The 25,188-nt window shown below is 40.4% G+C and overlaps 1 protein-coding gene across 4 annotated transcripts in view; it reads right to left on the bottom strand.

Moving 5' to 3' along the window:
- Positions 1 to 25,188, bottom strand: part of FGD4 (FYVE, RhoGEF and PH domain containing 4) — a 106,250-nt gene that overhangs the window by 53,875 nt on the left and 27,187 nt on the right. Inside the window, exon 1 of one of the 4 annotated variants that reach the window (XM_071422437.1) lies at positions 15,403 to 15,764. The exons of 1 other annotated variant lie outside the window; for it this stretch is intronic. Coding sequence is in view for 1 of the 3 variants with exons in the window: in XM_071422436.1 (XP_071278537.1) it covers positions 2,710 to 2,725 (16 nt within the window). In the remaining 2 variants the exon portion in view is untranslated. Of the gene's footprint in view, positions 1 to 2,709; positions 2,890 to 13,673; positions 13,810 to 15,402; positions 15,765 to 25,188 lie in introns of those variants that run through there. 2 more of the 4 variants (XM_071422439.1, XM_071422436.1) reach the window with 2 other exon arrangements.

The following is a 25,188-nucleotide window of genomic DNA, read 5'->3' as shown; positions in this document are numbered from 1 at the left end:
CATCAGTAGAAAGAGCATTGTAATAGCCACTAATAAAAGTGGACGGTTTGCATGATGGGGAAAAAAGTTTTCCAAAACAGAGAGCAAATAAACTCTACGAAATTACTCATAAAAGTAACATTTGTTTAAGGTTAAGCATTTAATTTCTTTTTGAATACAAGGTTTGGCAATACTCCAATCCCTCTCCACCTCACATGACGTAAACCAGCTGTTGCCTCCCCTTCTTTTTGTTTCCTTTTTTTATAGTGGAGGGTCATGACTGCAGGGGTTTTTCACAGGCAAGCAAGAGTAATCATAATGCATTACATATCTTATGGCAATGTAAAGGAAAGATTGTTTTTCCTGACCACCTGTCCTCAAGGTCAAGCATTACCTGTCAAACTGTAAGAAATACATGGGCATTAAAATTCCAAACTCTTAACACTGAAGAAACTTACTTCTTTGTTTTATAATATTTATAAACCCAGGGCAGAAGGGGAGAGAGAGAGGAGAATTGCATAAATATTTTGAATTTTTAGTAAAGACTCAACAAATACACTGGGTTTACAAGCATTGGTGTAAACCAACAGACATTTTCTGTTTATAGAGCACGTATCACGTAAAAGACTAACATAAGATTCAGTGCTGCAGGCACAAAGAAAAGCATAATGGTGGCACTAATGAAAACACTGGAGCCCCTGTTGACTTCTGAGTCATGGTATCAATGACCCTTTGAAAAGGCATGGCTTGAAATCAGTTTTTTTCCCTTATAGTGAATGCTACTACTAAAAGAAGATAAATCTATAAAGTTTGAGTCTTCAAAAACATCAATACTCCAGGAAAGGTACATTCTACATATTTGTTGTGGCCTTTAGTGCTTGGAAAAACAGCTTTGCTCAGGTACCTGCAGACACTCAACAGCCCAAACTGCCCATGGTGATAACAATGAATGAACTGCTACGTGAGTTTATACTTCCTGTAGGTACTGTCCCTCCTTTTGCCCTCTCACCCAGTCCTAGCAGTCAGCACTGGAAGGATTTCTTTGTGTTTCAAACTGGAGGCAGTCAACGCTTCAGCAAGAGAATCACTGCTTCTCTGACACTGTTTAGGGGGATACAGGGATATCTGTCCACTTGATTTAAAACCCACACAGACTGGAATTATTTGCTGTCACCCTTTCTCTGTGCACTGTCTATATCCATAGCTCTCCTACACCTGATAGTATAATTTACATCACCTTAAATCTTGTAAAAATTTATTTGTGCATCACATTGTTAATCTGAAAAAAAACCCCAAATGTCACAGCTTCACCACTCTATTTGACCTTCAGACTGCCACTGTTACATGTAAGATTCTGTGGGCCTAGGCCTTTGCAGACTGAAAGCAAGCCAAAGGGAAAGAGGAAATAGTGGTTATAACACCACATTATCCTTCCTGAAAGATCCGTAAGGCTTCCTGTCACATTTACAGGAAAAGGATACACATTAGAAAACAGCTCTTAGGAGAGAGATCAGGGAAAGATCAAGGAAAGAAAGTTTCCTAGATCCACATGTAAATTCTTCTCTGGATACAATAAAATGGTATTTAAGGAGTGGGAGGAAAGCTGTGATTCCCATCCTTTTAGTTGATTATTAAATGCTAGAGGGGAAAGGGCAGTTTCAAACTTGCTCATAAAAGATAAGAAGCAAATACAATTTTTTAAAACAAGCGTTCTTTGTACCCCCCTAAAAAAGGAGATACCCACAAGTACTGAAATCAGGAGAAATGGGTAGAACTATTGCATCTACTCTGAGCTTCTCTAGCAAATCTCAAACTCACTCTGCCAGTAACTTCCTTCCCTCTCTTTAGCCTCAGAGGGCTTTCCAGAGAGGGAGACTGGCATGCTAAACCCAAACCTTCCACAGAATCAGCTTCACCCATTTCTCTGTGAAAAACCTAATTCAGAATATCTGCTGTTTTACATTAAGTGTTAGGGTTGGGTATACCTTTTGATTGAACTTACCCCAAGCTGAATTTTTCTCAGAACTGAAAAATGCACTCAGAAGTAAAGCAGTATTTTTAATAGTATTCTTTAAAACCCATTTACAAGCATACAATGGAAAAAATCCAAACCTTTCACTGGATGGTGCAATAAAAGGTGGGCTTTTTTTTAAATTCTGGAAGCAAATTCTGTATATTAAGTGTAGCATAAGTATCAGTTAAATGGATTATTGAGAGATTATAGGTGAAAAGCTGGGTATAAGTCATGAGTGTATACCTACTTCCTAAAACAAGGATATAAATCTTAAGCAGGATATAAATCTTAAAGGTAATAAGATATCCACAATTCTTATAGATATGTCCTATAGAAACCTTACAGTTATGAACATAGCTCAGTGAATCTGGCAAATGAACCAGGAACTGAAACCACTTAGAAACACCAAAAAACAGACTGGCTTTTAATAAAGTCCTGAGCGGGTGAAAGCAGCAGCAAAACAAGCCCAAAGCAGCGGGGTTATTGGTGTGGCAGATGTATCAGGCAGTCAGTTCAGGAGACTTCAAGCTCATTTACTGCAAATAGGAGGAAAAATCCACCAGAGCATTCCAGCTGTATTGCATCACAAGGCAGCTGATGTTCACCGGTTTATTTGCCTCAGACGAGAGAGTTTAACTCTTGGTGTCTCTGGACACCAACACACCCCAAGCCTTGAAGAGAATAAAGTTTGCCAGGAGCATCCCGGTCAGCCTTACCTGGTTCAGAAGACATTGTTTGCAAACGTAATCCAGTACCACTGCACGAGGAACTGCTTTTGCAATGGCAGTGACCCTACCAGAGGCTCACATTTATCCCATTGACAAGCCCTACAAGTTGCCAGAAAGGAGTTCTCCCCAGATGCTCGGTTTGTGCTCACAGTTCACATGCTGGGGCTCAGGCACAGGATGCTCCTCCTCTCGGAGGGCCAGCCTGTGCTGGGGGGAGAGGCGTAAGCAAACCAGTCTGCTTAGAGAAAAGAGTGAAGTCTGTTCACGAGGAAAGAGGAAAAACAAAGAAATCTGCTTATGTAACGTACAAACTGCTGGAGAGAGGAGGAGGAGGAGGAGAAGGAGGGACTGCTGTAAGTTGTTTTGTCTAATACCTCAGCCACTATGAAAGTTTTGTTACTATTCATTGTGTTGCTGTTTGAAACTAAAGCAGCATCAAGGTTAAAGGACAAGTTAGCACATTTTTCTGTTTGGTGCTTTGTTCTCCCTTTATAATGCATGGTGCTCATGTCAAATCCTCTGCATTTACTAATCTCTCTTTAAATTTATGCCAAGAATTAAGTATATAGGACACACAGGATACCAGAGCACTGACCAAAAGAATCGACATTAAAGAATTGTTATGAAACATTAGTTTATTTTGCATTGCTTGAAATTGATTAGAATAATTTAAAATCTGTTTTTAAATTACATAAACTACATATCGTGCTCCAGGGCACAATACAAAGCTATTAGAATGAATTATTAACTGAAGAAATACACTGTTTCAAAAAGCAAAAGGATTAACTGGAAAGGGAAGTTACCCCGAGTAACTTTCTTTTATTGTTCAGAGCTCCCACACCATGTGATCCCCAGCTGGCACGCATTCTTCTCAGCAGGAGGAAAACCGTGGGACTTAAATCCAGCCCTGCCAATTCTGATAATATGAATCAGAATATAGCAGCCAGATGAGATCATTTTCAACCTCTGCACTGGTCCAAACCACAGCTCCCTGCAGCCCCTTCCGTCTCCAGCCGCTCGCAGTCCCCACGCTCACAGCACTGCAGAGCTGCTTGGAGGGGTGAGCACCAAGGGTTACAGGGAACACACTTGCAAAACAATCCCTGAGAATGTGTTTGTCACTGAGGGGACAGCCCTCTGGGCAGCTAATTGTTTCCTTTCTATTACAGATGTTGTACGGCAGAGGGATATTGCCAAAACCAGCACAAAAACAACTTTCCTCCAGTCATTTCAACATTTTGGTGCCTTATTCGTTTTGAGATGAGCAGATGCAAGCTCCACACATATGAATTTGAAACCTAAATGGAACACATTTTTAGCACCTTGGCCAAGATTTACCAGTTTTCTTTCTGTTTTGAGTATTTAAACTGCTGAGCTAGGAAGTTGCATTTCCTCATCCCTGATATTTCTAGCAAGTAACCCCAGGCTCCTTAAAGACACAAGGAAATTTTATTCACCTGGGTCATCAATGCACCATTAAAATAATAAATAGCATTAGCTGAGTTTCATAATCAGACCAAGAAGACTCCAGTGCATAAGTTATATTTGTATTTTGAAAGTTCACCTGCAGGAGTTCAAACTTGCCCCTGTTGCTTGGGCTTGCACATAAAGTGCCTTTATAACAGAACACCTTATTGCTCCGGGAAAGCCTTTGTTAAGAAGATAAATTTTCTGCTCAGTTTCCCACATTTGGAAGAAACCACTTTCCCCAGGAGTCTGGGTTGTCCATCTGCTGGTGAGTGAGGGCTTTGCCAGCCTTTCTTCAGCCAGGTCTGCCCTCCCCAACCCAGGAAAACCACTGATAATGCCTGTCATACCAATACCTGATTTTAAATTCAGATTGAATCAGCAATATAGGTTTCAATATTGACATAAACAATATAGTAGGTTAGAAAACTACAAGACAAATGGCTACAAAAGAATTTAAGAAGCAATTATTTTAGATAAGCGACACATAAATTGTTACTGACCACTGCAAGCAAAGAGAAGAGAAGGGGTCACACAAGGAAAAGGAGAAGACAGACAAGGAGAGTCACTGAAGCCTGCTACCACTCAAAAAGAAGGAATTTTACACACATGAAGGAAACTGGGGATCCTATTTCACTTCCAGAAGTAGCAACATTTGAACGGGTATAAAGAAGTCACCACTGCCCATTTTTGAAATATGTATTTAACTCCTCCTTAAAAAAAAAAAAAAGTAATATATTAATTGTTCCATATCTATTTGATTAGCTACCAGATAAGGGGATTTGGAAGAGATTAAACTGCTAGAAGGGGAATATCTCATTAACCTACTACCCTGGTTTCACAAGTGTTCTACGCCCAACTTTGCTTTCTCTAAAAGCAGAAACATGCAAATTGCATAATGCAAGTATAAGCTGCAAACTCATCAACAAGAGGTGCAGCTATGTCTCCCTGTCACCACAACATGCCTATGAACTTTAAAGAAAAGTTAATTTAAAAATAAGTTTAGTTTTATTAATTTTCTCTAAAAGGCAGATAAAGAGACACAGAGAACAACTAGTTAAATAAAACAAACATTCTCATTAATTAATTTAATAAAAGTCATACTACTAAGATAAGAAGTTGCCATCATTTAGTATAATCAGAATAACTACACAGACTAAACACAGTATGCCCTTTAGTCCTTGCACAGCAGACTAGTTCTATGAAACTATGTTACCCCAAATCAAAATTATTGGCTCATATATGACTGCCTCACTCCAATAATTGAAAGTTTTCACAAACACCTCACAATAAATAGAAGGCACTTACTTTTTTTCCACCTCCAAGCACTTGGAATACAAACAAAGGAATACCAGCTTTTGTCAGTACTTTCCCCATTTTGGAGACAAGGGGACTCGAACTGTGTACATAACTCATTTGAATATTCTTAATGTGATGAAACTGAGAAGGAAGTCACATGAGTACTGTTAGGAAACCTGGAAAGCTGAACTAAGTATTAGAGAGCTACGTGAGCAGTGTGTCACTGTGACACTCAATCCCCAAAACCAAACAGGCTCATGTGACAGTGAATCACAGTCCAGCCCCCAGTGTGGCTGTCTTCTGCCTCTCTCCTCCTTCCTGCAGACTCACTTCAGGCACAAAGTGCTTGGAAAGGTTTGCTGTGGATCATGCATCAGAACAGTGATGCACAGTTTGTGTAAGCCAGTGATGGGGAGGGATTTTTGTCCCAGCCAAAGGATCAGTAACCCACCTGCACCCTGACACAGAATTCAAAAGGAGAACTTCTGGATTTCAATATGGAAACACCTCCCAGCTTTCTTTTTTCCATGTGAGACATCTACAGACATCTCAGTGAGTCCAAGAGGGGAAGGCCCCTTTCACAGGGCTCCCACAGAGCAGCTGTGGTTGACTCATGCTGATCTCCCCTTTCTCTTCTCCATTACACCTCAGAACTTGAAAATCACAGGATCTGGGGCATGGGCAGAAATAAAAGCATGCTTTTTCCTCATCCCCAAAGAGTTCCTGAGATGCTGTTAAAAGCCCCACTCATGAGCTGGGTAGTATTCTACAGAGGGGTGGATTTGTGTTCCAGTTATTCTTAGGGAAATGGGATCAGCTACAGGACACCACACAGCCATGTCCCAAAGTGACCCTCACTTCTGTCAGACCTTCCACATGCTCTCCTTTTCATGACTCATGGCATAGCCTAAAATCAGTAACAAGTGATTTTGTGCAGAAGCCTGGATGGCTTAAACAAATAGATTTAAAAAAGAACCCAAACCACACAACTTATTTAAAAATGCTGTCTTGTTAAAGTGCATCCTTCAAGCTTTGCCCAGTGGCATGTAAGGAAGGAAGAAACAGCCACATCACAACTCAGGATTTGCAGGCATATAATAAATAAAAGGATAGGGGGAAACTTAATATTAAGGGAGTGAGCTCCAGAGATTAGTGATCACCAGAAAAAGGAGGAGTCAGAGGAGGATCACCAGAAAAAGGAGGATCACCAGAAAAAGTCCACACAGAAGTGGACTGGGCAAGGAGGATGTCTAGGAATGGGTATTCAGGACTGCTGCAACAAGGAAAAGCAACAATATCTTTAAAAAGATGGGCAGCTAACCCTGAACAAGGTGAGAAACACTAGGGGACACTGGATCTGCAGTCCAACAGAAACACAATTGTTGAAAGGACATTTTCCCCTCCAAATTCTGAAAATCAGGAACATCTATCACTCTCCTCCCTAGCTCTCCTGGTTCACATGCAAGGAGATTGTGCCTTCATTATATTGCAAGAAAAGCAGTCTCAAGGTAGAAGTGATGAACAATTACCATGCCATAATTAGAAAGTCAATAACAGTATTTTTCCATCCTTTTTTCTTTCCTTCAGCTCAGCTGTATTATGTGTCCCAAAGGGAAAGCCTGTGGTTGTGCTCAAAACACACAGCAGAAATTCTTAGAGGAAAAGAACTTTTTGTCCTATGTTTGCACAGCATTTGTCACTGTAGCATCTTGTTGTCTGCAGTTTAGTCCAAGAGTAAGAATAAAACAAGCAACTACAAAACTCTCCAAACAAATAATGAAATGGTTGCAATTCAATGAAATCAGAGAACTATATCAAAGGTCATTGAGTGCCTTCTATTCTATTAGAGTTTACAAAAGGACCTATGGTAACTCTATGTTTTACACTAACCATATAAATCTGGATTTCTGTAGCTTAAAGTAGCTTCCATATCAGGGAAAAAAAAACCCAAACAAAGAAAAAAAAAAAACCACCCAAAACAAAACAAAACAAACAAACAAAAAAAAAAACCCACTAAAATCCAGGAATCTGTGGTTTTTTTGTCAATTAATCTTGTTCAGTAAAGATCAGCAATTGTTAAAGCATTTCTGGTATTAGACATAAAAATTGGGTGTGATTTGACAATTCTTCTGTTAAAAAAAAATAGTTTAACAGATTTTATTTCTAAAACCTCCTTTCTATATATACAAATGATAAATATATATCCTACAAAATCATGTTATGATTTAGGGAAGCAGACTCATTTTCCAGTTAATGCAGCTTTTGGTCATACACAAACACACAAAGCACATGTGCATCCCACAAAAAAAACCATGACCCAATCCAGGAGGACCACCACACAGAACTGTCATTGGATTCAGCAGTACAGTGAAAGGCTGAATTCCTAACTTTAAAATTACACCTTCCACATTAAAAATCCAAACAAGAGACTCACAAAATAAGCAGATCAGATTGCAGGGACTGTGATTTCACTTCCCTACAAAAATCAAATCAGGGCAGTGCTAGATACTAAAAATAAAGTACAAATTATTCTTGGTTTGATTTAATAAAACCTGCATGGAGGGTTCACAACAAACAGCAGAGTAGAATGCATTAATACTCTTCTGGGCTAGGTAAGACTACACAAAATATGATCAAGGGAAAAAAGTGATTGGAAAAACAGTCAAATATTCTTTATCTGACAAGAAGCAGTAGGAAATGTTTGGGTAATCCACTGCAGAAGGCAACAAACACACAAGTCCCATGGCTTACAGCATCAATTTATGGATCACCCATGTCGTCTGTGCAACTGTGCAGATGCTGAAAGCCATATTCACCATGAATTTGTTTAGTCTTTCCCTGAATCCCATTTACATTTCTTAAACAGAATATGTGACAGTGCAGGCATTTTTAAGCTATTCCACCTTAGCTCTGACTCCATGCTTTCTGAGGAAGAGAAACGTGAAAGCCCGAGACATTTTCCCCTTCACCCTCCTCCATCCTCCCTGTCACACTACAAGAAATATGAGATGAGCTTTCTCCAGAAGAGGTCAGTTCCTAAAAATCACAGAAGCACAGAATGATTTGGATGCAGACCCTTTAGTCCAGCCCTCCTGCATGGGCAAGCACGTCCTTCACCTGACCGGGACAAAAAAATGTCACCATCTGTTCACAATTCTTTCCTTCAGCCTCAAATATATCTGCAGCTCCAGTCTCCTTACTTTGTCCTGTTAGGGCCAATATAGTCTTGTATTTGCAGGACAGTCAGCAAATTGGACCCTTCTTTGCAGGGTTTTTTCTGCCCTGCCATTAATACATAGAGCTGATTTTTTTCCAGTCCATCCAGCCTTGTGTACCTCAACTGTCCGGAGAAAAGTGATCACAAGGAATTCAACAAACCAATTTGATTTAAAAAAGAAGAAGTAAAATTACAGACAGTGGTGACAAATAAGAGAATGTAGAAGTGTATTTCAGCTTTTGGAGCAGTCAGGGTCAAAGATCACAGAGAGCTGTGACTGTTTTTATATAGTGAAGTTGTGCTGATGGTTAAACATAGCCTTTGAGACCACATCCTCACTAATGAATCTGTAATTTCCTTTAAATTATTGCCATCCACACACCAGACCTCATCAGCCAGACAGTAATGACTTTTCATCATTTATTTCAACACAAGAACAATCAATAAGCTTTCCCCCCCAGTTCCTTTACTGCTATCTCTGGACTCTAAAAAACAGGAATTAGAAAAGATGCCAGCTATAAAACAGACACAGCCAGGTTTCATTGCTGTCTTTCTTATGGAAGGAAATTCTAAAACACCACCCGATTTTGTGATAAACGGGATTAAAGCAATGCAAAGAAAATCTTAATCCATTAAAACATGATGAACAGACTAGAGTATCAAAGAGCAGTAAGTAGATCACATTGGATTGAGAAGCTTTTCCCTCTCATCATGACTGTGTCCTGGGCATTGTTTTGCACTGAAAATGTTTAGTATCAGATTGAGGGAATATCACACTTCTGCTCCTACAAGCAGAGGATACTCCATGGAAGACACACATAGACAAAAAAACCACCTCAGCTGCCAACTGAAGTTTTGGTCCTGTGTTAAGCAGCAACTAAAAAAGTATTCTACAGTTTTCAGAATTTTTTAACAGTGGGAAAATTTTGGAATACATGGAATATTTCAGGCAAACCAGAGAAACACCAGAAATAAGACTAGTAAAACCAGTGACAAACTTGGAAAATCTAATTTAGAACGACTATTTTAAAATCAATCAAATCAGCTTTATAAACATACACACACACACACACACACAAATGTTCAGTCTCTTACGATGTAACCAGGCCACAGCTTGCAGAGCAAGTGGGCAAAATTCGTGGGCAAGGCTCTTCATCCACAGTATCCCAGACTAAGATTTTAAAATGAGCATTTCCCCAACATAACAGGGTGCTAGCTGACAACAGAGGGGTGCAGCATTGCTGACTTCACTGAGGGCAAACAGTGCTCACACTGATAACTGTGAGTAATTCATCCTATTGGATTTTAACTGTTGTGTTTCAGCTCTCAGGCAAGGCTCTAATTCCATCACTGAGCCTTTGAATTTATTTTGACTTACAGCAGCTATCTTTGAGAGTGTTTGTAGCAGCTTCCACAGTTGAAACTGACTTACACACAGAAATCTTGACAAGCCAAGGGACTAAAACACTTGCCAGTTACATTCTAGTGGGTGGCCAAGTCATAACAGCAACATAAGGCTCCAAGCAATGGCGTGAACAAGAGCTACTGAAGAGAACAGACATCAAAATTAGTCTTGGAAACTGCTGTGACACATAGAGCTGCCAGAGAACTATTTCAGCTGCAGAGAAATAGTGGCACAGGATCTTTAAAGAAAGGCATCAGGTAATCTTACATAACCTGTGAAGCCTTTCGATGCTTTACAGAGCTGAACAATACTCAGCCACACTGAACAAGTAAAATGAGCATAAATTATTTCTCCTCTGTCTCAATCTCAATGTAACTGCTACAAGCATGGTATGGGAAGCCAAAAAACTATTTTGAATCACAAAAAGCCATGTCATTCTTTCACTTGTCTTCCTGAGCATCAGTGACCTCCTTAGGAAATGGAGGAGAATAAAAAATAAAATAAATATTGGCTGATGTAGAAAATAGGACAGCAGCGTAGGAGAACACAAAGGATGCTGATACTGAGGAGGAGATAAGATGAAGAAAAATTCCAGGTGAGAAGTTCAGGCTCTGCCCTGCAGGAATGACTCATTAAAGAATCAAGCTGTTCTTTAAAGTATTATTACAATCTCTTGAGTTAATTTTCCCTCTACTACTCAAACAGGAGCTATGTTCAACACCTCTCCAGGAAATACACCACACCACCCATGGCACTACTTTACAGCTTCAAAACAAATCCCCTGGTTGTAGAAAAGTCTGCAATTCAGGTCTTCTGCAGCCTCAATCCCCAGGTCATAAGCCTTTGCTGAAAAGGTTTACATAAATCTTTGTTTCAATCCTAGCTAAATTTTTTTAAAATATACTTAGAACAATAAACCACACCAACACCTAATTGAGCAGGCGAACATGGATTTTGTTTTGGTTTTTGGTAAGTGTTACTACAAGTAGAAGTGGAATAGACAAGTTACAACACTGTTTAATAGCAGGGTTAGCTGCGCCTACACCCTTCCCATGAAGGTAAAGTGCATCTGTGGTAGTGAGAAAACCACAGCAAAAAAGTACAATCTGAAGAAGGCACAAGCCAGAAAATGTCTACAGATAGGCAAGAAGAACTACACAAAAACTTGCCATGAAGGTTCCTCCAAAGATCAGCAGCTGGAAAAGCACTTTACTTGAAAAAGCGCTTCTGCTAGCCATCTGTCAGGACTAGAGGGCTATTCACCCCTCAATTCAAAATCTGGCTGCCCTGGGTTACCATTCATCTGAGGCACTGAAGACTGGCTTGAGCCCAGAAAGCATCATCCTGAGAGCAGAATTCATGTCTCAAAGTGCCTGCTCAAGTTTTCTGCTGACAGGCATCTCATGGCACTGGCAATGAGTTCAACCTTTCTTGTTCAGTTTCTGGAGCATGGTGTAACACTCACTTTACATCATTTAGCAGAGTTTAAAGTTCTCTTTAAAGTTTGTTTCCCATAGCCATAAGAGTCTGACATTTGCAGTATGCCAGAAGAAAAGCCTGCTGATCATCTAAATAGCAGGTAAGTTATAAGGCTGCCTGTGACTGAGGGTGGCAGTGGGGAAATCCTACACAAAAACCTCTCAGTGACCAAATGGCTCCTTCCAGTCCTGAGCTCCACATTCCTAAATGCACTCAAGGACTTACTTTGCTGAGATAATAATCAAAAAGTAAACAATTCCCATGGCTCTTGTAAGTCCAAGTAGTATTTTTATACTTAAAATGAACAGCTAATTATATAGTAAGAGCAACTGGATGAACTGGGGGGGAGAGGGGGGAAGAAATAATTCCCCTTCAAGATATTCTGTTGCTGGCAGTCATTTCTTCCCATCCTGTTCTTCTTCCAACTTTGAATAGCAATTACTTGGGAGGAATATTTTCTGAAACTATTCGCAGAACACCTCTGAGTCTTCAGGTTCTTCAATTAGACACCTTAACAAGGTAGAAGCACAAGGAAGGACAGAAGTACTTCTGTACTAAATGCAAGCCCCTCTGGAAAAGACTAAAAAAACCTACCACAATTCAGAAAAATAATTCATCTGCCAGTCTCTCCCATTTAGTTACCATCTCACTGCAGAGGTTTAGGATGGTGATCAGCTTTAGAGCAAATTCAACCAATTTGATGTTTTCTAAAATCTAGTAGAGCACTTTCCAGCATTGTGGGAAAAAGAAGTGTTAATGCCTGAATTTTGACCCCACCCAGAGAAAGCATAAAAGACAGCAGCAATTTTATGTGACTAAGGCCCAGCAAACAGACCAACAGCAGCAGTGCCTGTGTCAGCAGGTTTATCCTCCCACATCCAGAGGCTGGAGAACTCCATTATTCCATGGAACTTGCAAAGAGAACAGTTTGTAAACAGGCACCAGGACTTTCCAAAACAGCTGGCCCTTCAGAGGGAGCTGCAGGCTTTAACCTTGAAACAGCCATGCTGCTGTAAGGAGACAATCAGGAGCCTGAGCTTTTTTGGTTTTTTGCTTTAGTGTTCACTGTACACGAGTAAACGGCAAAAACAAAGTGCATTGAAAATGAAGCAGTGTTTAAAACCTCCACCAAGCAGCAGCCTGAAAACAATGTATAAATAAACCCAAGTCATGTCAAGCAGCATTCCACAGTCATGTGTCAAGTGAAAAGCAGAAAGACTTGTCTGTTTGAAGCAAACAATTGTGATCGTTTATGCACAAGCCACTTTCCTATATATTGACTCAGGATTTTACCATTTAATGACAAGTTTCCTGAAAGCTTAGTGAGTACAGACACTATAAACAAGATTATTATGAGCTCATTATATACTAGGTTGCATTTCTAGACACTATTTAGTTGAGTCCTCATTCAAAATGCCCTTTTATTGTGAGATGATGTACCTAAGTTTAGCTTACCCACTTAAAATTACCCCAACCAAATCACTGCTCAGTATGACCCATCGTCTCTGCTGGCCCCCAAAGCCTGTATTTTAGACTAAATCTCCTTCAAGAGATCATGTAGCAGATTACATTGACAATCATTTATTTGCATTAAGCATAAACATCAGAGCCACTTGTAATAACCTACCTAAGACTAAAAACAAAAAAAAAGCTCTTAAACAAAAACATCATTAGTTTCCACCAGACATTTAACAGTTCCTCTCTTACATGGAAATGGGATGTCTACTATGAAAGGCCAGATGCTCAAATGGATTAAACAGTGTCTAGCCTTTAAATCCTGCATCCACAAATCAACACTGACCTAGTGACCTAAAGTAATATTTAATAATAATAAAAAAAATCCAACAGACACATATAGACCAATCAAGACAGAAATGTAAAAAAAAAATAAAAATTGTTTCCCTAAGACTCTTTGGACATTTGCATGGTGCTCATGAGAATATGAGCTGGAGAGCACAGAATGTGCAGTCCCCTATTTATCCTTGACACAGGTTTAGCAGAGGCAGTGGGAAAACAGGCTCCTCAGCACAGCCCCAGTTAGCAATCAGGAGAAATCACCTCTGGAAAGGGTACCCAAGCCATTACCTTCCTGCCCTCAGGATTGTTGCTGTCTCTGAAGGCTTGCCAGCGAGACAGTAATTCACAGGCAGTGACAGTGAATCCTATGGGCAGCAGCTGCCTTCCTGGAAGCAGAGCAGGGAAGAGAAACACATCCCACAGCAGCATAACCTTGGGAGCGTTGCCCTTCACTCCAGGCAGGTCCAGGATAACACCTGAAGGGTGAAAGTCTGATCCCTTTCCAAGCACAAAAGCCAATCTGCCCCCTTCCTCCTGACAATGCAATTACAGACTTGGCACTTGCACGTGTGAACAAGTCCACTGCAGCCCATTAAGAGCAAGTTTTGCATAAATTATCAACTTCAAAGGCAATGCAATATTTAAATTCTGGGGAAGGAAAGGAATTTTTAAAAGGGGTTTTTTTTTAATTATGAGTTGATACAGCTTTTATTAAGGGTGCTCACCCAATTCCACCAACATGAGAGTGTTACACGATGTCTGAAAGGACTTCAGGCACACATACCAGCCTCCCACAAGCACAAGAAAAGCTCATACACCACAAACAGTTAAAGTACTCAAAGAAATAAAAACCCTCTCAATCTCCCACACACACTTTTGTTAGGCACCAAGACTTGAAAAGCATCTTGTAGGTTAAAAATTTATCTTAGTCAAATATGTTGCAATCGTGACTTATTAACTCTATCAGTAACTTTCCATCCAGACTCCAATGCCCTGACATTTTCAGTGCTTAAAAGCAGAGGACAGAGAGGTTGAATTAGCACTGACACAGTTTTAATTAACAGCCTCTAGTAGTGTTCTCCCCTGCACCAAATAAAAATGGCAGTTCTGGTGAGAGGGATGCAGCATAAGACCTTTATTTGAAAAGGGAAAGCCCATATGTGATGAAAACCATCTGCTGAAACAACATTTTGCATTTTTGGGGGGCAAAATTTTCACATCCCTCATTTAAGTCAGCAATTTGAGTTGCAGTAAAATGTTCACCCTGCAGATATTAGGAAAATAATTAAACTCCTAGCTCCTGCAACACAGCAAAAAAAAGTATTTTATAGGACAAGAAGACCTTACAAGGATATACCTTTAATTTTATTTTCCCCTTCATATTAAATCTTGCCATCAAAACAGTCACAATATTTGCAGAGAATCCCAAAAACTCATGTCAAGTCTTTATATAACTAAGCCCTATAAGAGAAATAGCCCAAAATGTTTGGTCAGTTGGTGAGTTAGAAAGAGGGAGAGAGGGTGGGAACGAGGAGTGGAAAACCTGCTCCTGCATTCTGCCTCCCTTCCGCTGCTTCCTTGGGCAAACTGCATAAAACACCCTGAACATCCATTGTATCACCAGCTCTGCTCCAACATTTCCCCCTCATCTCACCCTTCGTGCCAGTAGGAAAACCAAACACGTATCACATCCAAAAAGAAATCACTCAGACAAAAAGCAAGCAGCGTGAAAAGACACGTAAATCAAACAGATCTGGCAGCAAACAGCATTTCATGAAGATGAGAGGTATGGATTGCTCCATTTGTGTCAGTTTGGCCAGTTATTGTTCTGACTTACTACTTTAACTACCCCAGATTAAACTGCTTGAACTGCAGCAGACAAACGAAGATCCTTAAAACACAATCCCCCCACACCCTCCTAACAATAAGCATTATTTCCGTGGCGCTGCATCCCCAAATCTTAAAGCCACTACCTCAATTAAAAATTACCTACACCCAAAATGAATTTAGCACCGACCTTGCAAAAAGCTCGCTCCTCTTGGCTAGAAATCATTAACAGTTTTTGGTAAAAATCCTTTTATGTGCTCCTCCAGCTAGCTAATTCCAGCCTTCCATTAACGCACTCCATTGCAGATAATTGCCGGCAGCACACGCTCCCCTGCTTTTGCTGGTTCCCAACGCAGCGAGGATAATCACATTCCAGCAGGGAGCGAACAGATGGCAGCCTCCATGGTAACCAGCCCTCCCCAGCCAGTGCTGGAGCTGGGAGACTCCCGGGGACCGGGGCAACAAGCGCTCTTTGTGCTCCAGCCTCCCCGAGCCCGGGCGCAGCGGAGCCGGCTCCGCGGCTCACTGGGCATGCCTGGCAGGTGCCCTGCCTCCGCGGGCGGGCACCGCACCTGAACAAAAGCTGCCCACCAGCTTTAACCTTGGCACCGCCTGGCCCCGCCGTGTGCAGGGCGTGAAACACCCGCCGAGGCGGAGGTGAAGCTGTGCGGGAGTTCTATTTGTTATTGAAACGGGGAAAATGAGCTGGGAGCTGGTTTTCCCTTGACAAAATGATTTTCGAAGGCAGGCTTATTTGCCCTGAATGGGTTTGATTTCAGCACGATTGGAAACGTTTGCTGCCTGTATCTGCTCTCTATCTCCCGGACTTTGAAATTGCTCCCCTCAAGACACCATAATCTATTGCTCAACAAGAATTGCACAGACCCTCTGTTTTGCATCAGACCTATCTGCTCTGCATCAGCCGGGATCGATGCTGATTCAGCAGCAGGCAAAACTGCCCTGTCCCTGCTGCACTGCCAGCAGAGGCGTGTCTGGAAAAGCCTTTTTTTCCATATCAAAGGTGTGCCTGAAACCTCTGCTCTCACCGGGCCAGACCCTGCACAGCTCCACACCTACGGTGAAGGTGTGTGCACCAGCTCAGAGAATTCCCACTGATGATGTCTGCAGGGAAAAGGGAAGTGGCTTTTCACATCCAGCCGATAATGATCTTCTCTGCAAAATAAAAGGGCTTTGAAAGAACATATTGAGGTTTAAAATACTGATGAGTTGCACAGTCTCAAAATATTTAAGGTTTGAAACACTGAATGTACAATAGCCTTGACTCACACAAACTTTCTCTGCCTCACTCTCAAAACCACTCAGTGCTTATGACTAATGGCGTGTCAAAAAACTGGGTAATTTTACTTGAAGCTGCACCAAATTTGTACCTCAGGTTCCTGCATGCTAACTTAGAAAATTATTCTTTTGAGGAAGGGAAAATGGTTTCCTTTCTCCTTTAATCTTCTAGCTGGTCCTGCAGAAGAGCTTTGATTCCTCTAAAAGACTGAAAAACCCTGAGCTGGATCTCATCATCACAAAAGCACAACTTCTTCTGCGAGTGGTTTCAGGCACTCTCTCCTATTTTCTCTCTCCTCCCACCCAAATCCTCAGTTTTCCTCATCCTTGCACAAGGATGTTTATTTTGTTTCACAGCAAGCCCAGTGAAGTTTACATTGGTAAGAGACACCACTATTAAACTGCTGGTGCATTACCATTGGAAGCCTTTCAGATCCATGCTGACAGCACAAGAGTATCTGAAATCAACACAAAGTCCCCACCACAGAAAGCTGAAGAGGACCCAGAATTCAGAAGGAAGTCACAGAACTCACAAGGTTATTGTGGATACTGGTGAAGGGTGTGGGGCAAAACCCAGGTCTGACAACTTGCCCTCCAGGACTAGTACACCATTCTGACTTATGCTGGTAATTTCAATTCATTCATTTTCTTCCTCTAAATAAGCAATGTTTACATCATCAAAAAATTCTTAAGCTTATATGGACACCAAACTTAATTATCCATCAGCGACAGCAGTAAAATAAAGTAAGGAAAAAAAACAGTATCTTATTCAACTTATTAATTATAATAATAAGCCAATTATTAATAATAAAAAAATTTCAGCATTAAAGCATCATGAAAGGCATTTTCTTCTTGCCTCTTAAAAATAAAGACAGTGACTCAGAAATTAGGTTTGATGTACTTAGAGATTTTTATGCATTTATGCATTTCTGGGGTTTAAAAATGGAGCAATTATAATTATTAGCAAAGTTACTTCAAAATTATAGGGATTGAAGTTCCGTTTCGGTCTTTTTTCCATCATGAAAGGGACACCTCCTACAAAACAGTTTTCTAGATTTATGTTAATTCCAACTTTGTATTTAAAAATTAAGTTGTTTACTGAAATATTATAAGCCATCTTGGTATTGGAAAACCTGTTCCATACACATAAAAACCCTAAGACCATCTGTTCTTGAACAAGAACTAGCTGTACTCATTATAGGAGGATTGCTAGCAGAATGAAGGGCAACAGCAGTCAGAATCCATTTCAGCTTCTTACTTGGAATTTCTTTAATTATTAGGTCTAATTTTACAAAGACACAATGGAAAAAAAATCAACTACATGGAGCAGCCATCACACAAGGGAAGGGACAATAGGACACACTACAACCTTTGATAGAAGCAATAGGTAACACATATGGACCAATGCTAGAAAAAACTATCTTCTGTTCATATGACAAAAGTTTTATTCAAGCTCCTTGAAAGGGACAGAGGAAAGCAGCACATCCAAAATTATTCTGAGGAGAGGCAGACAAAGAAAAGAGAATTTAGTCATCTCTCCTTCTTGTTTGGCTCAGAGACAGAAGTTTCCTATTCCTAAACTGGTTTTAGCTGGAAGACATGAATGGGAAATAAAGAACATATTGACATCCGGTGTCCTGAACTAATTCCATTGTAAGGATAAGGATTGTCTTTCACAACAATGGCACCATGTGCTTCAGCTTTTCCAGCCCCAGCTGCTATCTGACAGACCAAGGTTTTGCCATTTTATTCAGGTTGATGAAGTCTGAAACTAAGCTTTAGAAATGTATGTTTTTCAAATTGGATGGGGGATGGGGTGTGCCTTTTTGGTAATGACCACTTAAAAATCTATTCACCCAAAACAAGTTATGTGAGTTCAGAATGAGACACATAGACAGCAGTTAGTCACCATTGTCTGCATAAGATTTGAAAGCTTTAACTAAAACCAACCACAGCATCTAAGTGACATGTCAGGCCCCCCACACTCATGGTTTCAAGTTATTGCCCATTTGTTATATCATTTTTTAGAGTTCTACTGAAACAGGCTTGTAATTCCTGACAGTTGCAACATTTACTGCCAGACAAAGTAAAACAATACCACATTGATCTGCTCTGTTATAGTATCATCTTTGTTTCTACAGAGAAATCAACTTTAATATAAATATAGACTCACAGAACTGTTTATGTTGGAAAAGACCTCCAAGATCATGGAGTTCAGCTGTTAACCCAGCATCACTGTATTCTCCACTAAACCAGTGTCACATCCACACATTTGTTTAACTCTTCCAGGGATGGTGATTCCAGCACTTCCCTGAGCAGCCTGTTCCAATGCTTGATAACCCTGTCAGTGAAGAATTTTTTCCTAAAATCCAATCTAAACCACCCCTGGTGCAAACTGAAGGGCAGTCACGTGTTACCTGGGAGAAGAGCCTGACCCCACCTTGCTATAACCTTTCAGGGAGTTGTAAAGAGTGATAAGGTCCCCCCAGAGCCTCCTTTTCTCCAGCCCAAACACCCCCAGCTCCCTCAGCTGCTCCTCAGAGGATCTGTGCTCCAGAGCCTTCCCCAGCCCCACTGCCCTTCCCTGGACAAACTCCAGCATCTCCATGTCTTTCTCATAGTGACAGACCCAGAGCTGAACACAGAATTTGAGGTGCAGCCCCACCAGTGCCAAGTACAGGGGCACAATATGGTCATGTGTTCCTTTCAGCTCCAAATCATCCAGTACTGAAGAAGTGCACCTCAAGGGAAACAGGATGTCTAGTTTTTAAGAGCATTAAAAATTACATCTATTCTCATAAGCAGGCATAAAGGCTCTGAGGATGGAAAAGGACACCTCAGGCTGCACTCCCGTTACTTTCCCAGCCATTTCAAGCTCTTCAGTGCCACAAGAAACAAGACTATGGCATTTATTTTTCTTTCACAGAGTGCCCTGAGAGGAGATGTGTGCTGGGCTTGGAAAAAAGGGCAGCTGTTTTGCTTTTTGTTCTGACAGGCAGTATTTGCTTCACATGATGTCAGTGTTCCAGGTGCTGAACCTTCCCCTTCCAAAGTGCTACTATGTACAGAAGGGGATTTGCAGCAGAGAGAGGAGCCATCTCCTCCTCTCCTCCTCAGTGACACTGCCTCCATCCCCTGCAGCCATCCTTCCTCCAATGTTACAACAGCTGTTCCTGTGGATGCCTATTTTTGGCAACTTTCACTAAAGGACAACAAAGAAACAGGGACAGAAGTTTTACTAGGCCATCTTAGTGATCTCTTTGGTCCACAAGCCTGGAAGTTTTCCTTCCCTCTTAGGCAGTTCTCCAGAATAACTTTCCAGTTACAGAAATATAAGAAACAAGACTTTTACTGTTATGTCTCCAAAGATAGCTATTTTCAGATCAGGCAGGGCACCAGCCTGATACACTGGAACACATTCTGTAAAATGGAATTGCTTTCATTTCCAAGCACCTCTCCCACTGAGCTGTATCAGTACTGCCTTCAAGTTAGTAATGCCTGCAGCAAAGATATTGTTTCTTCCTAAAGCCAATACTAAAGCACATCTAGAGTTATGCAGGCACATTGATAAATATAATTTTCAAGTATTAGGGAAAGTAAATGATGTAAAATCTAACTTCAAGGAAATCCAGCCATCTAAAGGCTCTAGATTTCAGCCCCTTCCTCTAGTAAAGAAAATCCTCTTGCTAACTGCTGATAATAAAGACACAGCTAATTAACAGAATTTTACATTGTAAACACTGAATTATTTTTATGTCAACAGCAAAATGTTGTGCACAGAGGAATTGTTAAGGAGAACGTATGATTGCACAGGCTCCCTCAAGAGCACACTGTAGTCAGGCCTTGCACATCCAAGGCATGAAAATGCTCATATTGGTGCTACCTACCCAGCAGCAAGAGGGCTGGACCTGGCTTTGCAAGTGGTGCACGAATGGAGAGAAATGGAAAGCCAACATCAAGAGGCTTACCTCACAACAGCAGAATAAGCTGTCACACTAATGCATTCAATGAAAGAAAGAAAGAAAAGAAAGAAAGAAAAGAAAGAAAGAAAAGAAAGAAAAGAAAGAAAAGAAAGAAAAGAAAGAAAAGAAAGAAAAGAAAGAAAAGAAAGAAAAGAAAGAAAAGAAAGAAAGAAAAGAAAGAAAGAAAAGAAAGAAAAGAAAGAAAGAAAGAAAAGAAAGAAAGAAAAGAAAGAAAGAAAAGAAAGAAAGAAAAGAAAGAAAAGAAAGAAAGAAAAGAAAGAAAGAAAAGAAAGAAAGAAAAGAAAGAAAGAAAAGAAAGAAAGAAAAGAAAGAAAGAAAAAGAAAGAAAAGAAAGAAAGAAAAGAAAGAAAAGAAAGAAAGAAAAGAAAGAAAGAAAAAAAAAAGAAAAGAAAGAAAGAAAAAAAAGAAAGAAAGAAAAGAAAGAAAAGAAAAGAAAGAAAGAAAGAGCAAGAGTTATGACAAAAGTAGAGCAGATTTCAGCTAAAAACTCAGCTTGTCTAGGTAGGACAATTCAGGTCACTGTCTGGAAGCACCCAACAATAGGGCACAGCAACCAGCAGACGTGCCTGATTATTTCTGCAATTTCACAGAGTGTTTCCATGGAAAAGCAGCAGCCTCCTAGGTTTGACATTCAGCGTCTGACAGCTGAGCCAGCCAAAGCTCAGACTCACAAGGCTCAAAGAGAGATCACAGACAGCTCTTTGGATGTGGTTCTGAGCAATGCAGGACTAAATCTAGTTCTGAGGAAGAGCCCAACCCCAGGTGTTCTGCTCTGTGCTTTTTATTTACCAGTTAAGTTCCAAATGAAAGCAGACCAGACATCAGAGCAGCACACGGGTGGGAGCTGTGGCCAGAGGGCTTTCCTTTCTCCTTAGGCTCCACTAAAGAGTTTCTTAAGTCTGTACAGACGGAAAGACTGCTCTTGGACAGAACTGGCAAAACAAAGCTAGGAATGCTGGAAGAAGAATAGCCTGTACATTCCCTCCTCTATAAATTATCCTACAGTAATGACCAAAACCAGTGGGAGAGTAAGGAAATGTAGAGAAACCAATGCAACCACAGTGAAGTAACTCACGACATTATGGGTACTCAGTGAGCTTGTCTCCTCCATGCAGATACAGGAAGCTCTCACACTTCATCAATGCAACTTGGAAAGAAAAAAGGTTGTTATAACTCCAGAACTTGCAGTTAGTTTTTGCAGAGGTAATCTGAAGTACAGCAGGATCAGTGGTATTTGAGCAGTACTAAATATTACATCATGCTTTAGCCACTGCATGTGGATAACTTATTAGTGGCAAACAATGGAGAAAAAATTCTTGAGATGCATTCAGCAGATACACTCATATAATACACATTGATTTGATTTCAATTCCTTTCCAAACTCATCAGGCACCACTTTGCCAGAGGTTTCTAAGGTCTAGAGACACCAATGCCAAATCCAGCCCAAACAAGTGCTTTTCTGGGCAGTCTGTAACAGCTCTCAGAACAACACCATATTCATTTTACAATACACCTTGCCTTTCCCTACCCAGAAGCTCCTTCCACAGGTCAACTGAGCAGAAAATCACCTAAAGAAACCTCATTTTGGAGGGTATTTGATCAGGCAAACTTGGAGCATGCTCCTTCCATGCCCACAGCTGACAGCTCCACCGACAAGAGGAAGGAAAAGCAGCATCACAAGATTTACTGGTGGCTGACCAGACAACACCAACAAAACCTAAAAATTCTACCCACCTCCCATGCTAGCTCACACAAGAGAGCTAGCTTTTTTACAACCCAAATTTACAGGGCCACTTAGGCCAACAGCAGCTCTGTGTTCCACTGGAGCCACTCAAAATATTCCTGGGTTTTATTTTTATTTCTATTTCAATGGCTTAGAGATTTCTTTGCCGTCTACCTCCTCCCACAAGAATAAGTGACCAGTTTCACAGCTATAGGGGGGGAAAAAAGAAAGGAAAAAGAGGTTTTGCCAGAAACTCTTTAGAAAATTTTGATGAATACTGGGGACCTTGGTCACAGTTAGGGGCTTCCAGGTGGACTCCTGACAAATATAGAGGCATACAGAAGGTTGTCTCTATTTCAGATCATTTTCTACAAAAGTAATCAGCCCAGCACAGCCTATTGATGTACAGTATTGCAGGCAGCAAGCACCTTGTGAAGGGTTGTATTACTATTGCTACTAACACATAATGCAACAAAAAGGGATCTTGCAAGGATTGTTTTCTTTTGCTACAAGGAAACAGAAAAGAATATTAGCACATGAGTCACTGTAGTACCTTGAAAGGTCTAGAATTTTCATAGGTTGCCTTTAATTGCATTTACTGTACATAAGGATAAGGGGAAAAAACCAACAGCATAAATCAAGACACACCTACAAAGAAAGACTCCACATTCTGAGAAATGAGCAAGACTGACACATGCGCACAAAACAAAATAAGCTGATCTTGTTCACTAAAAAAAATTTTGGAGACATTTTTTAAGTTTTAATTGTCTTTTCACTGGTGAGAAAAATGAGTCCAAAGAATGCAGTTCCGGCAGGGGTGAATAATTAACTGCATTTCAAAGGTCCTTAATTACTACAATATAGTCCAAGTGTGTATATATAATGTATATATGCACTACAATAAAATATTTTCCATCCAGTCTGCCTGTATTTACATTGTAAACAGCTAGGGTGTATTTTATATTTTAATATCTAGAAATGTTTTGATATCCATAAATACATGTTGATATAAATACATGTTGATATATTTAAACAGCACTCTAGTAAATGTATTACCTACACTTAGCTTCCAGGAAAATAAATGCACTGCAGAGTCATGATGTGGGGGACCATAGTGACACTCACCCCTTGTCTCCTATCCATAATTTTAAAGATCATCACTATTCTCAGACTGCATGTGACAGAAAAACAGGAAGGAAAGGTCAGGAAAATGTCAGAAACCAAGTTCAAATTTGAAGACAAGTCCATGGTGTGCAATGAGGAAGGTCACAAGCCTCTGCTTCTCTTGGTAGTGGTAACTGCCTTGAATCAACACATTCTTGTTCTGCTTCTGCTGCTGCTCACCCAAGCCATGAGAATTCAGTTTAGTGCAACTGCCTTTGGATGTTAACAGATGACTTGGTCCTCAACAGCAGCAAGCAACAAGCTTTCTTTTTGATATCAGCAGAAAAACTACATCTAGACCACAGATTTACTCCTGCACAGAAAAGTCATGTCACAGGCTACTAGAGAAGTTACTGGCCTCCTGCAGATTTCTATGTCAGATCTACACACACATCAGCTCCAGACCAAGATGATAAAAACTGTGTGTATCTTTTCAAATATTTCTGAGACTCTCCCAGAGGATATCTATTTAACATCAAAACCAGTAAACTGTTAAAGAAAAAAAACCCCACAAAAGCAAAAGACAGCTACTTACAGCTACCCATGCCTTATAAAGGAATGCCAGTGCCACAAGCAGAAATCCTCACATTCCAGTGATTCTGTGCAAGTAAACTTACTTATTTGGGAGGCAATCTTAAAAGTGGGCATAGAATGAGCATTATCAACTCACTCTATGAAAAGGGAAGTTCTGAATTTCATAACTTAGTGACATAGCTCAGGAATTAAGCAACAAGAAGCATTTCAACACATACTAACAGCATATTGTGTGAGTGGGCACCTATGTCAAAGGAAATGTGTCTTTAAAATTTCTCTTTAAAAAGAAAAAAAATTCTTACACATTGGGAATCGTTTGTCTCAGTGCCACCAAGAATAGTTCTTTTCTTTCCTACATTATGGAAGGTATACTCTAATCTCACCTTTAAGGCCTTTTGGGAACCCTCACTTCTTAAGAAAATAATGAGCAGCTCTGGCAATCTCTGTTACTCTGTAGAAGAGCAGTCCTGTATGTCAGTTTGTTAACAGCTGGAAACACATGAATAAATTCAGAGAATGGATTTCTATGAGTTACTTTCACTTGTAGCCTCACTATTCTTTCTACAGCAATAAACTGTTTAGTAGTAAGTTATTTTCCTGTAGCAGGAAACTTGTAAACAAGACAGGTCTTGTAATTTGCTCCTCTATTTTTGCTTCTCATCCTTGTGGTCTTTATACCCAACTTCAGCAGGAGGCCTCCAACCCTTGCACCATGCAAAATTCAGCAGAAACAAGCGCACCCTGACTGCAAAAATCTCCTGACTCCTTTCTGCATTGACTCTTACATTATTGAAATGGTATGAGAGAATTTTCAGGCAAAAAAAAAAATTTGACAATTTCCCGCATGCCTCAATTAAATACAAAAAACCCAAACAAACAAACAAATAAAAACAACACCACCAAGCAAAAAAAACTTCTTAAGATACAATCCCATAGCATCAGGCATGGATGATGCCAGCAGGTCTCTAGACAGCCAAACACTCACCTGCCACAGCACCCACTCCATGCAGCTTCTCTAGAAGTTCATTCCTCAATTTGATTTTTTTTAAAGCAGGAGGAGCTAAGAGTTCTAACAAAAAGAAAGGAGTCCGTGTCTACTGGACTGTTGCTCCATGAAGTACGAGAACTTACACATCAGAAAAATTATATTTAGTGATCAGTAAGAGTTCTATAAATACACAAACTGAAGACATAACAGGAGACTACATGGTCCAACACCCAGCCCTGAAGCAAAATTGGCATGTCTAACCCATCCTGGGAAGATAAATATGAGAAA

This window comes from Agelaius tricolor, unplaced genomic scaffold, assembly GCF_023055355.1.
Source record: "Agelaius tricolor isolate 1412-34295 unplaced genomic scaffold, bAgeTri1.0.p SCAF_3, whole genome shotgun sequence".
NCBI classification, from domain to species: domain Eukaryota; kingdom Metazoa; phylum Chordata; class Aves; order Passeriformes; family Icteridae; genus Agelaius; species Agelaius tricolor.
Note: the sequence above shows the minus strand (reverse complement) of the source record. Positions and strands in the feature narration are given on the sequence as shown.